The sequence below is a fragment of the Leptonychotes weddellii genome, chromosome 3 (assembly GCF_054177405.1).
Source record: "Leptonychotes weddellii isolate Sample4059 chromosome 3, ASM5417740v2, whole genome shotgun sequence".
NCBI lineage: Eukaryota > Metazoa > Chordata > Mammalia > Carnivora > Phocidae > Leptonychotes > Leptonychotes weddellii.
This window is the reverse complement of record NC_138371.1, coordinates 6,099,939-6,113,990: the sequence shown is the minus strand read 5'-3', so window position 1 is coordinate 6,113,990 and position 14,052 is coordinate 6,099,939. Positions and strand designations below refer to the sequence as shown.

The 14,052-nt window shown below is 51.4% G+C and overlaps 1 protein-coding gene across 1 annotated transcript in view; it reads left to right on the top strand.

The window, feature by feature from the left end:
- The window catches only part of INPP5D (inositol polyphosphate-5-phosphatase D), a 112,351-nt gene that overhangs the window by 77,619 nt on the left and 20,680 nt on the right, over positions 1–14,052 (top strand). Inside the window, exons 12-18 of the mRNA XM_081815294.1 lie at positions 1,556–2,017; positions 2,478–2,595; positions 5,474–5,570; positions 6,099–6,237; positions 7,486–7,594; positions 7,771–7,859; positions 11,589–11,670. Coding sequence (XP_081671420.1) covers positions 1,556–2,017; positions 2,478–2,595; positions 5,474–5,570; positions 6,099–6,237; positions 7,486–7,594; positions 7,771–7,859; positions 11,589–11,670 — 1,096 coding nt within the window. The remainder of the gene's footprint in view (positions 1–1,555; positions 2,018–2,477; positions 2,596–5,473; positions 5,571–6,098; positions 6,238–7,485; positions 7,595–7,770; positions 7,860–11,588; positions 11,671–14,052) is intronic.

Here is a 14,052-nt window from a genome sequence, read left to right as displayed (position 1 = left end):
TTGCATGTCTAAACTGGAAAGTTGTAGATATAGTCTGGATAGATAGGTGAAGAGGCTTTTGTGCACCTGCCAGCCTTAGGCAGCTCTCCAAGGGGGCCTCAGGCCTGGAAGAAAGAACTCCCTCCCTGGATGGGGTTGCCAGATTTATTGAGAGAGAAAGAGAGTGAGATGATGCCCAGTTACATTTGAATTTCATGTAAATGGCAAAGTTTTTTTTAGTATTGGTACCTAGCTAGAAATGATTCTGCTAAATATATACTACATGTATTTATATACTAATCTATATAACATGCTAATATACATTGTACTGAATATAAGTTGTAGCAAATAGTGTAACTATTCAGCGAAAAATAAGTCCTAAATCTACACCAAATATATACTGTACTATGTACTGTGTACTTATATACTAATATATACTTATAAACTAGATATATCACACTAAATATAAATTATACTAAATAATTATTTCATGGAAGTATTTAGCTAGGAAAAAAATAAGTAGATACAGGATGTCTAGTTCACCTGAATTTTAGTTAAATGGATACTGCACGGGGCATACCTTTTGTAACAGTTCTCTGTTGTTTATCTGAAACTTGAATTTAACTGGGTGTCCTTCTAACCCCACATTGTCCAGAGCAGAGTCAGGCTCACCCACCCTCTGACCCAACAGATAGCCAACCAGCAGTTGCGGGCGGGGTGGGGGGTGAGCAGCAGCCCTTCGAGGAGGGGCAGGGGGTGATCTGGAAATGAGAACATAATTTGCTCCTCCTGGCCTATGGGCTGAATGGAGAGTGGGCCAGAGCACCTGAGCCCAATTCCACAAGCCACCAGCCCTCCACAGGCATTCAGGCCCCGATATTGCAGGGGGCACAGCAGTACTGAAGTTGAACTCTGGCCCATGCTTGGGGTCCCATGTCCTCTTCTGTCCTCTCTTGTGTTTTTTACTGGCCACCTGATTTCATCAACTCACTCTCAGGGGTTCATGCACGGGGGCATGCTGCCCCTGTTTTTCCCTCTGTGAGCATGGGGGGCTTAGATTCGGCTGGACATGGTGAAGTCCCTCCTGGAGGGGACGCTGTTCACGCAGAAGGCAGTGCAGAAGGAGCTGGTTGGGTGGCTGGGTGGGGTCTCCCCAAGCAGAGACCACCAGCCCCTAGGGCTTACGCTCCCACTGTGAACCATAGTGGGGAGCAGAATGGCCGCCATCAAGTTACTTGGATTCTTGGCCAAGAAGGTTATCTCTCTGGGGGAAAAGTTTACGCAACCTTGAAGGGGTGTTTCGAGGAGAAATAAATCCTTCATCATGTCTTTATTAAGCTACTTTGACTCATTTTTCGAAATGAGAATGGAGGAGGTCTCCACGCTCCTCCTGTCTCTTCGGCTCTCAGTTTGTGGCTGAGATCTCTCTGGTTTGCAAGGAAGTCCCTGTTGTCTCCCAAACCTGTCAGCCTGCTGGGCCGTCCTTGCCAACAGGATGTAAACTCCTCGAGGACTGTCTCAGTTACTCAGTCCAGCCCCAAAGGCTAGGACGGTGTTTGACGTCTCGTGCAACTAGTTCAAGTCACCCTACGGAATCTTCGGTTATTTCCAGTCTCTGAAACTTCATGTTCTCTTTACAGAGAGACTTAACTGTGCTCTGACCCCACCTGACATCATGGGGGTAATAGTACCTAATTCTCCAGCTGTGGCATTTCGTGGGGTGGCCCGAGTGGTTTTCAGTGGCTGGGTGAAGCTCCTGCCCCACACACTTGCCCCCACCTGTGTTTTGAACTCACCTGATGTACCTTTGACTCACTTGGTGTTGGGTTTTGCTGTTGAAGGTAACGCCCCCCCTCCCAAGAAGATCACGTCCTGGTTTCTCTCCAAGGGGCAGGGAAAGACGCGGGATGACTCTGCTGATTACATCCCCCATGACATCTACGTGATCGGCACCCAGGAGGACCCCCTGGGAGAGAAGGAGTGGCTGGAGATACTCAGACACTCCCTGCAAGAAATCACCAGCATGACTTTTAAAACAGTGAGTAGCTGGCCAGGGCGCTGGGTGGAACTCCGGGGCAGTGGGCTTTGTGAGGCTGGCCAGGAGCATCTCAGACGCAAGGGTGGGCTCGGCCTGTGAGCTCTCAACTTCCAAAGATGCCCGTTTGCTCAGTGGTCATTCCCCACCACCACCTCTACCTTCCAGGGCCAGAGAGGAGCACCTCTATTCTGAGATTGGTGTTGCTGAAAATCACTGGGGCCCTCCCTCGTCCTTGCCCCTGCTTGTAGATCATCCTTACTTCATTGAAATCTTGCCAGTCCTGGCTCTCATCTTTAATATACTTTGTTGCATCTGCAGGGCATCTTAGACGCTCCCCCGAAGTTTAGGGATTACAGATAGAGTCCCCCATCTTGGAGGTCAGGGCTGGGGGGGAGATCTCTTGCCCTGTGGTCAAGCACCGTGCCCTGGCCAAGGGTGACCGTGTTGTCCACCCCGCCAGATTGCCATCCACACCCTCTGGAACATCCGAATTGTGGTGCTGGCCAAGCCGGAGCATGAGAACCGCATCAGTCACATCTGCACTGACAATGTGAAGACAGGCATCGCCAACACGCTGGGTGAGCAGGGAGGGGGCTGCGCTCATGTGGTCGTCCCACCCGAGCTGACCGGGACATCCCTGTGTCTCACTTCCAGGCCTCCCCTCAGCCCTGGGTAAGCGGGTTGGTGGGTTCCCCCAGCCTCCACCCGGGGTCTACACCAGTGCTGCTGGGGATCTGGCTAAAATGCGGGTTCTGACTCGGCAGGTAGCAGGTGGAACCTGACGTTCTTGAGTTTCCAACTAGCTAGCAGGTGGGGTCATGCTGCTGGCCCGCAAGCCCCACCTAGAGAACCAAGGACCTAGGACAGGAGTTGACAGACTTTCTGTAAAGGGCCACATGGTAAATATTTTAGGCTCTGTGGGCCGGGTGCCATGACACGAAAGGAACTACAGATTGCACAAACGGGAACGCGAGTGTCTGTGTTCCAGAAAGCTTTGCTCGCAGACACAGGTGGGGGCTGGATTTGGCCCGCAGGCTTTCTGTTGCCAACCCCTGGTGTAGATCGAGAACGACTCGGTTGGATGCGGAAATGCTGGTATTAGCGGTGAGCCAAGGGGGACCAGTCAGGGCACCTTTGGGAATTGAATTCAGAGCAGAGGACGACCGGAGTGCCATCTGTGAGTGTGAGTCTGTGTGTGGGTGTGGATGTGAGTGCTCGTGTGTCTATATGTGTGAGTCTGTGAGTGTGTGTGAGTCTACACGCAAATCCGAGTACGTGAGTCTGTGTGAGCGCGTGTGGGCAGGTGCACCCACGCAGGCCGTGGGCGGGGTTGAGGGCGAGGCCAGTGGTTTCTGGTGGTTGGAGTCGGGGACAGGACAGAGTCCCCGAGACAACAGGAAACAGAAGAATTGCTGCAATTGAGTGTGAAGAACTCGCTCAGCTTTTCTGCTGACAAACCACACATTGCCCGTGTCCACACCCACTTGACCCCTTCCTTCCTGTCTCCGGAGCTGCCCTGTCAAAGCCCACGTCCTTCTGCTGCCCAGGAACCTCTCTATCCTTGCTGCAGCCTGCGTGGGCTGCCCACCCGCCTGCCACCGGCCCCTTCCCAATACACGTAAGGTAGTCAGACCTCCGGTACGAGCTAAAACCACACCTCAGCCAGGCCTCGCCTCCGGCTGTTGTCCCAGCTCTCATTCATCATGACAGAGCCACCCGTGTGTCCCCCCAACATGGTGCTGGGCACTGGACAAGGGACTGTGCACATAGCAGCCTGCTCACATCCCATGCACCTGCTCCTCCCTTCCCCCGACCCTGGGGCTGGCCTCTTTCCCCTCTTCTCCCCTCAAATGACTCCCAGCCGTGGTTAACATGGAACAGAGCCCAGTGAATGCTGGTTGGCTAATGCTGGTGGACATCATCCCTAGAAGAACTAAGGCCTTTTTGAGAACATACATGTGCACGGCCGAGAGCTAAATGCTCTAGGAGTATTATCCCATTTACTAGAAACGCCCCGTGGGGGGCAAGGACCATTGTTGACCCCATTCACAGACAAGATGCTGGAGGTGACAGTGATGTTCCTTAGCCTGTCCCAGGTCCAGTGGCAAGAAAGTGGTGGGCAGGAATTTAAACCAGGTCACATTGCAGGATGGGGAGAAAGCTGGAAGGAGAGGCCCCCCCACCCGCTGGGGTGGGGGAGCAGGGCCACCCATCGTTGATAGGTGGATGATCTTTGAGGTCCTTCCACTTAGGCTCCACCCAGTGCTGTCCAGCCCACACAGAGGGAGAGCCACATAGGTGGCTACGAATTTTCTAGGAGCCACATTCAAGAAAGTTAAAGGAAACAGGTGAAGTCGATTTTCATAACATTTAATCAAACATTCATTCAAAAGATTACCATTTCAGTAGGTATGCAATATAAAAATTACTAAATATTTTACATTCTGTTTTTCTTGCTGAGGCTTATAATTCTGGTGCATCTATGTATTTACAGTCCTCCTCAGTTGGGACCAGCCACATTTCAAGGGCCTGATACGTACAGCTCAAGCCGTTGACTAGAGCAGGCTCTCAGACTTCTGCATGCGTCAGAATGCCCTGGAAAGGGGTTGGCAAATTTTGTCTCTAAAAGGCCAGCCAGGAAATATTTCAGGCTCTGCAGGTCATGCAGCCTCTCTTGCAACTACTCAACTCTGTGGGCGTAGCTGTGTTCCAATAAAATGTTATTTATGGGCTCCTATTTGAATTTCATACCATTTTAATGTGTCACAAAACCTTCTTTTGATTTTTTCCCCCAACTATTTAAAAATGTAAAAATTATCTTCACCTGACCTGACATCGGGCCTGCGTTTTGCCCACCCCTGACCTACAGGGCTTGTTTCGCCCACATTCCTGGGCCCCGCCTCCAGAATTTCTGATTTGGCAGGGCCAGGGCGGGGCCTGAGAATTTGCACTTCAACAGTTCCCAGGTGCTGCTGCTGTTCTTTGGGGAACACACTTTGAGAACCACTAGTCTAGAATAGGTTGAAACTCAGAATAAGAGGTGGCCTCAATGAGGGTTTTGGTCCCACCAGGAGCCTGATTAGCTGGGGGAATGTCAGCCTACCCAGCCCCGGGCTCCTTTGTCTTTAAATCTTCCCCAGGCTCCTGGCTGCTTTCGGTGGTCTTGCCTGCTTGGCCTGTGGGGTAACGATGAGTCCCCGGGAGGGGGATAGCTGAATGACTTAGGCCTGCTGAGGACTCCCAAGGCCGCAGGCCATTCACCCTGTTTTCTTCTGGTCCTGGAGGAATGCCCCCCCTCCCCGCCGAGTCCCTGCCACTCCTGAGTCTCCCACTCCAGATGAAGCTGTTCTGCTTTTCTCGCTCTCCTCTTGAGGAGTAACATTGCTCCACCTTGATTTCCCGCCACTTGCCAAGGTTGCCTGTTGTGCTGACTTCTTGCTTCTCCCCTCCCTTTAGGGAACAAGGGAGCTGTGGGGGTGTCGTTTATGTTCAACGGAACCTCTTTGGGATTTGTTAACAGCCACTTGACTTCCGGAAGCGAAAAGAAACTCAGGTAATAGAGCTCATTGCCTGAGAGCATGTTATGGGGTTATCTGCCCAGACAGGCCTCACGTCCCCAAACACCACAACTACCGTGCAGCCCCCGGCTTTCCCCGTCCCTGTGGCACAAGAGCGACCTCTCGTGTGGATGAATCTTGTCGGGAGGACAGGACACACGTTTCCATATGTCATCGATCTCCTAGATGCCTAAATACCACTCCATTTCTAAAGGGAAGGACCTCCTCCGGGCACCCTTACAGATCAAAGCCCGTTGGGCCCAGTCACGAAGACCTCTATCTAGAATAACCATGATTCCAGTCCCTGCTGAACGGAAGCTCTGGGGGCCCCTGCACTGTGCCCCCGTTTCCACCTGAAAGGCCCTTTGCACCCTGTGTCTCACCTGCACACGGAGGGGGTCTGCTGCAGCTGGGGCCCCAGAATTACGTCTCCATCCCCCCAGGCTCCCTCCGCCTTCCTGCTATGGTGGTGAAGTAGGGAACCAGTGACCCCATGCAAGACGGCTACTTTTTCATTTAAATAGGCGAAACCAGAACTACATGAGCATTCTCCGGTTTCTGGCTCTGGGGGACAAGAAGCTAAGCCCTTTCAACATCACTCACCGCTTCACCCACCTCTTCTGGCTCGGGGATCTGAACTACCGCGTGGAGCTGCCCACCTGGGTAAGGGGCTGCCCACCCGGGGCGGGGACTGCACGGGGCCACGGAGGAGCCGCTACTCCCCCTTGGGGACTCGATGCCGTTCTGTTGTGGAACCCCTCGCCTTTACAGTCCCTCTGCTCACCCTGGGTCCCCACAGACCCGAGGAGACCAGCCCAATTTTCTGTCCAGATGGCGGGTCACTGGGCAGCTAAGGAAGACGTTGCTTGCGTCGGATGCCCAGGCTTGGTCCACCAGGGAGCAGTCCGAAGGGCCACTTGGCAGACACGGCCCTGCTCACTGAGGGAGAGCAGAGGGTTCCCAGGAAGGGGGTGGACAGTCCTGGGAGCAGAGCCGTGCGGTCTGCGCAGACATCTTGGTTACAGCTTGTACGTCCCTAACCGGGGTGTGGAACCTTCACTTTGCGTCCCATGTGGGGGGAAGGGAGGACGGCAGAAACTGAGGGGCGAGAACCCTGGGGCACAGTCAGGCTAAGGAATGGCCTGGGGTCGGTTGCAGACCCCGGACAGTCGGGCTGGAACCCAGACCTCCTCTCCTTCCCACCTGTTTTCCCGAGCAGCCCGCCCCTCGCTTTTGCTGCCCCAGCCGCGCTGCGGAGACCGAGGAAGAGCTTAGGGCCCGTTTGTGCCCCTCCCGCCTCCCCACCACTCCCTCCCTCATTAGAGGCTCCCCGCAGCCGATGGGAGAGGGCTGGACACGGACCCCACAAATCCCAACCCTTCACAGTCGGAGGAGGGGCTGTCCCGGCCGTTCCCTCACCAGGAGGTCGGCCAAGGGCGTTTGCCAGAGCAGAGGGAGCAGTCTCGGGAGGGAGGACCGCTGGGTTCCAGGCTGTCGGGGCATGCTGCTGATGCCCACGGATTCACAGGGCTGGGATTTCAGATCCTTCCACGGCCTCACAACAAGCTGCCTCAGTTCCTACAGAGAACAAGAGAAACATACCTACCTGCTAATGACGTGTTGATAAAAATAATACTAAAAGTCAGAGTGAGAAAGTAAAAGGTCCCTCTGCAAATCTGGAACAGCCAAAATTTGTATCATCATAGGTTGATGTTTGACGACCTTTGCAGGGTTTTCCTTGTAAAACAGTTGAGCGCTAAGTCACACCAGCTGGGCAGCCCCGGCACCAGGGTCTGGTGCAGCCTCGGGGGCTCCGGGTCCCTGGCGGCGGGCAGGCGGGTGGTGATGGGCCTCCTGATGTTGGCGAAGGCGGGGGGTCTCACCAGGGGCCTGGCCGTGTCCTTGCTCCAGGAGGCAGAAGCCATTGTCCAGAAGATCAAGCAGCAGCAGTACGCAGACCTCCTATCCCACGACCAGCTGCTCATGGAGAGGAAGGAGCAGAAGGTCTTCCTGCATTTTGGTAAGAACTGTGACCCTCTGCTCCTGGGTCCCCTCCAGCCATCGCTGTCTCCTCTTTTCCCTGAATATCCTCGGGGTTGGGGGAGGGGAAGGACTATGGCCGCAGAAGAAGGGAACATGGCCCATGTGAAACATGGGGGAATCAGAGCAAAAACCAAGGTTTTGTTTGGTTTTCAGAGGAGGAAGAAATCACGTTTGCGCCCACCTACCGTTTTGAAAGACTGACTCGGGACAAGTATGCCTACACTAAGCAGAAAGCCACAGGGGTGAGTTCTCTTCATAGCCATCACCCTGGCCCCCCATCTCCACCCCCCTGCACATCTCACCCCTCTTGTGTCCAATCTCAGAAAGGCAAATGGGGAGTGAAGAGCATCTTCATCCACTAGGCAACGGAAAAAAAAGAAGGAAAATTAGAGATCACGTGTTGATTTGCACCATTGAGCAAAAAAACCTCTTCTAAGGAGAGGCTGGGCAGCCATGCTTGCCCACGACAATTAACTAGACTCTGACACAGGATTTACCTTCTGTCCAGAGAGTCTAAGAGTGGTTCTGAAGCTTTTTTTTTTTTTTTTTAAGTCCTGTGATGACATCTATTTGCTAATCTACCAAATGAATCATCATTAAGCAAGCTTCCTTACTGCAGGACTTATCAGAGCCTTTAGAGGTTTATGAGCATTATGGTTCTCCACAAGGAAATTTCTGGCCAAACTCAGTTACTCATGGAATACCAGTGATTACCTTATGAGGTCCCTTGGGTTCCAAGGAACAGTGTTTGGGGGAAGCTGCAATAAAGCTTACATTCATTCTTATTCAGCAGATACTTACTGATGACCTGTGATGGGCTAGATATTCTCCTAGGTGGTAGGAGATCAAAGATGAGCCCAGTGTTTGCCCCCAAGGAGTTTATAGAAGGAAAGATGAGGCAAACACACAGCTAACTAACCAGAGATGGAATAGGAGGTTGCCAAATACACTGAGGAGCCATCAGAGAGGGACATGACCATTACGGGAAGGAAGGATCAGGAGAGGGTTGTCAAAGAGGTCCCACTCGTGGTGCTGTGAGGAACAGCTTGGCTATCAACAAGAGGACAGGACAAGGGCTGAGGGGGGCTGATCCATTTCCAGTTGGAAGAATTGCTAGAATAGATATGGAGGTAGGAAATTCTGGCCTCTGTCACCTTCTGGGGCTCAACCCAGGAAAGCCAGGCCCGAGGCTTAGAGGTATGGAATGGCGAGCTTCTGGGGCTGCTGGAGGCCTAAGGAAATGGAGAACGGTTCAGAACATTGCCTGAGGGCTCAGGGCAAGCGGAGAAGTGCAGGAGGGATGGTAAGGCCAAGCATGGGGGTGATCCCAGAACAAGGCAGGAGCTAATAGAGAAAACCAGACAGAGGAGGAGAGAAGATCCAGGTCTGCTGTGGAGGAAAGAGGCTGAGACACCCCCCTCCCCCAGGGCAAGACACCTGCCGGGGAGGCGTCCACGGGCTGCTGTTAGCTGCGGTCCTCTGGGCAGGTCCACAGGGGCATGTGGGGACAGTGAGGGCATGTCCAGGTTGACTCTAGTATCAGGAGAAATAGGGGCTGAGCTGAGGGGAGGGAGGTCCTAGATGCCAGGGTAAGGTTTTAACTTGTCGGTGGGCAATAGGAAGCCACTGAAAGTTCTGCTGGGGGTTGACAGCACAGCAGTGATGCACAGAGAAGGCCGGTCTGCATCTGCAGAGGATGGGGAGGGTGCAGGGGATCCCTGAAGAGGCCGTGTGCTGTGTCCCACTGAGAAACTGCGGCCTGAGTCAGAACTGGGAACAAACAACGAAGGCAGAAGCAAAGGAGAGCAGGACGTGCTGGTAGATCTGATTGCCATGGATAAAAATGCTAATCGGAAGGCAGAGCTGGCTTGGAGGAGAGTCTAGAGCTTGTCTTCAGACTTACTGTATAATATTGGCAGAAGACCTCAGAGGAAACATCCAGAAGGCAATTGAAAATATTAGGTGACACCAGGGCTGGGTCATAGATTTATGAGTTGTGCGTGCCAAGAACATGGACACCCCCACGGGGTAGGTGACATTGGCAGGGAGTGAGTGGAAGAGGCGAAGAGAAGGGCTGTGGGCAGATTTGGGGGCATCCACGTTCAGAGGCGAGAGGAAGAAGCAGACACAACAAAGGAGACGGGCCGCGAGTGCTCGTGTAGGTGGTGAGGGGACCAACCAGGCATTTCGGCATCACAGAAGCCGGGGGTGAGAGACCCGTCGGGATTAGCGGTGGCCAGCGTGGAATGTGAGTCTAGGAAAACATGTTCACTGCGTGTGAACCCTGCACGAGGAGCTGGATTTGTGGTCCAAAGTCAGTGGACTTTGAAAGAGCAGGTCACGGAGTCCTGGGGGTGAAATCCAGCCTGGGGGAGGACGGGAGTGGCTCTTTACCAGGTGTGTGCAGATGAGTCGGGTAAAGCTTTCTAGAAATACGGATGTCCGGGCCTCATCCCCAGAGCCTCTAACGCAAGAGACCTGGGGCCGTGCCTTCTGTATCTTTGTAAAGCTCACTGGTAATTCTTGGGGCAGCCAGTGCTGAGAACTGCAGCATTACGAGTAACAGGTTGGCAGCATCGTGCACCTACCCTGTGACCCAGGAATTCCACTTTGGGGTAGCCCCAGAGACATTAGTACATGTGTTCACCAAAAGGGAGAGACGAGAACTTTTACTGCAGCTTTGTGCACAATGTCCAAAAACGGGGAGGAGCCCTGCTTCCGTCAACAGTAGGCTAGATAAGTGAGGTATGTGTGTACAATGGACTACAACCACAGTCAGACAGTGAATGAACTACAGGGAACGACATGAAAGAAGCCAGACCTCAAACTATGTATACTGAGCGAGTCCATTTATAAGTTCAAGGTTAGGCGAAATGCATACGTAGAGGCATTAGGCAGGATCATGTTCACCTCTACAAGTTGGAGGTATGGACACAGAGGAACATAAGGGAGCCTTTTGAGATGAAGGAGATTTTCTCTATTTCCGTCTGGGTTAAATGAGTGTGTACAAATATAATAACTCCTCAAGCTGTCTACTTAAGATGAGTACACTTTACTATACGTAAGCTGCACCTCAAGTTTAAAAAACGAAATGGGTGGTCCAAAAGTAGAGGCAATGAAAATAGAACATTCTGGAAAGAAAATTGGTAAAAGGAGAAAAGTAACTGCAGGAGATGGCAGGGGTAGGCTCTTTTAGGGTGAGTACCTTTACATTTATAGGCAGAAGAGAAAGAGCTAGAACTTAAAGGGATAAAGGATATTGCCAGTTTGCCTTGTCTATCACTCCCAGTGGGCATCTTGCTCACCAGTGTAGCCTGGAGAGGGCTTGTCTTAATACATATTGTTTGAGTGGTTGGATGGGTAGATGGATATGCAGATGGGTGGGTGAATGGATGGATGAATAGATGGATGGATGGATGGGCGGGCAGGTGGGTGGGTAGGTGGATGGGTGGATGGATGGATGGATGGATGGATGGGTGGGTGGATGGATGGGTGGATGGATGGATGTGCAGGTAGGTGAGTGAATAAATAGATGGTTGGTTGGCTGGATCAGTAGATAGGTGGGTGGCTGTGTGAATGGGAGTGGGTGGGTGGAGTGTTGTTACTAAAGTAAGTAGCTGGATAAGATAAGCAAAGATTGGGTTGAAAGTACAAGTTGTGGGGTTCACCTGAGTCAGAAAAAAAGTAAGAGGATGGAAGAACAAGAATTCAGAAATAGTGAGGATGCTAGGTACAGTCCCATAGCTAGGTGAGTCGATCTTCCAAAGCAGGAACGCAAGGTGTGCACTCAGCAGTGGACTCAGGGCTTAAGGCAAATGAAAAGGGTTGAAGGCCACCTATGGGGCAAATCTATAAAGACCCAACAGCACATGAATTCAAGGATTACAGGGTTCACAAGTCAACCTCTTATACTGATTTCTATATATAAAAAATTAGCATGCATTTACAAAGCTCGTGACTTTGATTTACAGATGAAGTACAACCTGCCTTCCTGGTGTGACCGAGTCCTCTGGAAGTCTTACCCGCTGGTGCATGTGGTGTGTCAGTCATATGGTGAGTAGCAGTCTGGGGGATTCCGGTGCCCGGAACTAACGGGCTCCAGTCTGTCTATCTGTAAAATGGGAAAAGTCCCAGCAACCCCGGTCAGGTGACCGGGAGGCGTTGATGCATCATCCTCTCCTGTCTTGAGGCTGCAGCATGAGAAGTGTCTTCTGGATGGGGAAACATTGGAATTATGGGGCCCTTTTAAAAAGAAATCCAGACTTATTTCTTTTGAAAAGAGCATATTAGGTTTGAACCACATGAAAGTGGTGTTTTCATATTAGGTTTGAACCACATGAAAGAGGTGTTTTTATAGGTCAAATACAGTCAAATATGCATATGGGTAAACCTAATATATACCGTGAATATATGCACATATATTTATGGAGATTTAAAGATAAATTGAGGGGGCACCTGGGTGGCTCAGTTGGTTAAGCATCCGACTCTTGATTTCGGCTCGGGTTGTGAACTTGGGGTTGTGAGATTGAGCCCTGTGTTGGGCTTTGCGCTCAGCACGGAGTCTCCTTACCCCTCTACCTCTGCTCCTCTCTCTCTCTCTCAAATAAATAAATAAAAATCTTTTTTTAAATAAAAAAATAAAGATAAATTGAGTTAAATTGAAGAAAAAGCCGTAATATGCAATATTAAAATAAATAATTATGGAAAAGTTGTCAGAAGGAATTCTTAATTGCCCAAGTGCTTATGCTTAAAAGCTACTTCTTAAATCCCATTATTTGGAATTTTCTGCACTGTGTACTTAAAAATTCAGAGCAGAATTACCTTGAACATTCCTGACCGAGAATCGTGGTATTATTTTTAAAACACTGCGATTCCCAGACAATGACATCCGAAGGAGAGCCACCCACATTCCCATCATGTCCCTCATGTGACCAAGTCACAGGCCCGGGACCTCAGCCCTCCCCCACCCACTCCAAGAGGGGCCTTGTTGCTGCCCAGTGGCCACCTTTGGGGCTCCCGTCCTCTCTCTGGGGCCTGGCAAATCCCCACATTTAACTCAGGTCCCATCAAGTTGAACTGCTGTCCATTCCTTTTTCTTGTGCATACCTCCTGCTGCTTAGAAGGATCCAGAGCAAGTGCCCTGGGAAGGCACGCACCTGCACTCCCCTAGCACCGGAGCTCTGTCTCCCAGAAGTGACTTCCCAAGACAAACGTCACACCTTTAGATGTGCAGAGAGGCATCCCACCCCCCTAGCCACAGCCTTCAAAACCTACGAAGGCCCATATCCCACCCACCATTAACCACCATTTCTCAGTGATGCCTTTCTTTCCCACATCCTGCAACTCCATGAGTCCTGCCAAGTCTCGTCTCTAGGAAGATGCCACCGTCTGCCTTCTGCAGCAGGCCTCTGCAGAGATTCAGGAGCAAGTGTTGGCTTGTTCCATTACTGCCTTTTGAACCTAAACTTGGCATTCACAACAGCTCTCTAGTGAAGGTTTTTAGGAAAACAGAGGGAGATTGCTCTGGAAGTGGCATTGAGGAGCAGGGAGGACACACCTCCCCACTCTGGACCCACCTAGGAGGGAGGGAGCAGAAAATCAACCCTCCCTCGAGAGGCTGCAGTATCTTCCAGGAAAGACCAGGTATAGAACGTGAAGGGAAAGTTGAAAATATAGGGAATTTTGCTAATGATATTTCACTGAATGCTGGGGGTGCAGTGGAAGGGTTTAATGAGTTGGCGGTGAGCAAGAAATTGGGAAAGAAAAGGGAATGAATGTCCAGAGCTCAGGAAATAGGGTAAACTAAGAGCTTGAGTCTTATAGTGATTGGCCTAAATAGGATGTATCAGTTACCTATTGCTGCATAACAAATAACTCTGAAACTCGACATCTTACAATTCTCTGGGCCAAACTTGGGATCTGTTCATCTGTGTTCTGCTTGGTGTTCGCTGGGCACACTCAGACCAGGAGCCCCCCCAGATGGGGGGTTGGCCGACTGTCAGCAGGGGCAATGGTGGTAACTTGACTGTGTAATTCATCACCCAGCAGACTAGTCCAGGATTCTTGCGGGTTCCAGGGATCCCACATCTGCAAGTCCCAGATGTGGAAAAGCTTTTTGAGTCTCTGCTTGCTTCACATTTGCAAATGTCCTACTGGCCAAAGGAAGTCACATAGCTAAGCCCAGACTCAACTGTGGGAGGGCGACGTACAGGGTGTGCTTACAGAGGGACCATCCAGGTCCCTGTCACCTTCCTCGTGTTTAGGGCACAGACACCGTAGTGCTAGTGCTGTATGTTTGATACATACATAAAATATCGCTAAGAACATTTTTCAAACCCTGGTTGTCCACCTGTTAACTTCTTGCTGGAACACCCCCTCTTCCATTGCCCCCCCCCCACACACTCAGCCTGACTCCCTCCACCCCAGTCCTCTCCT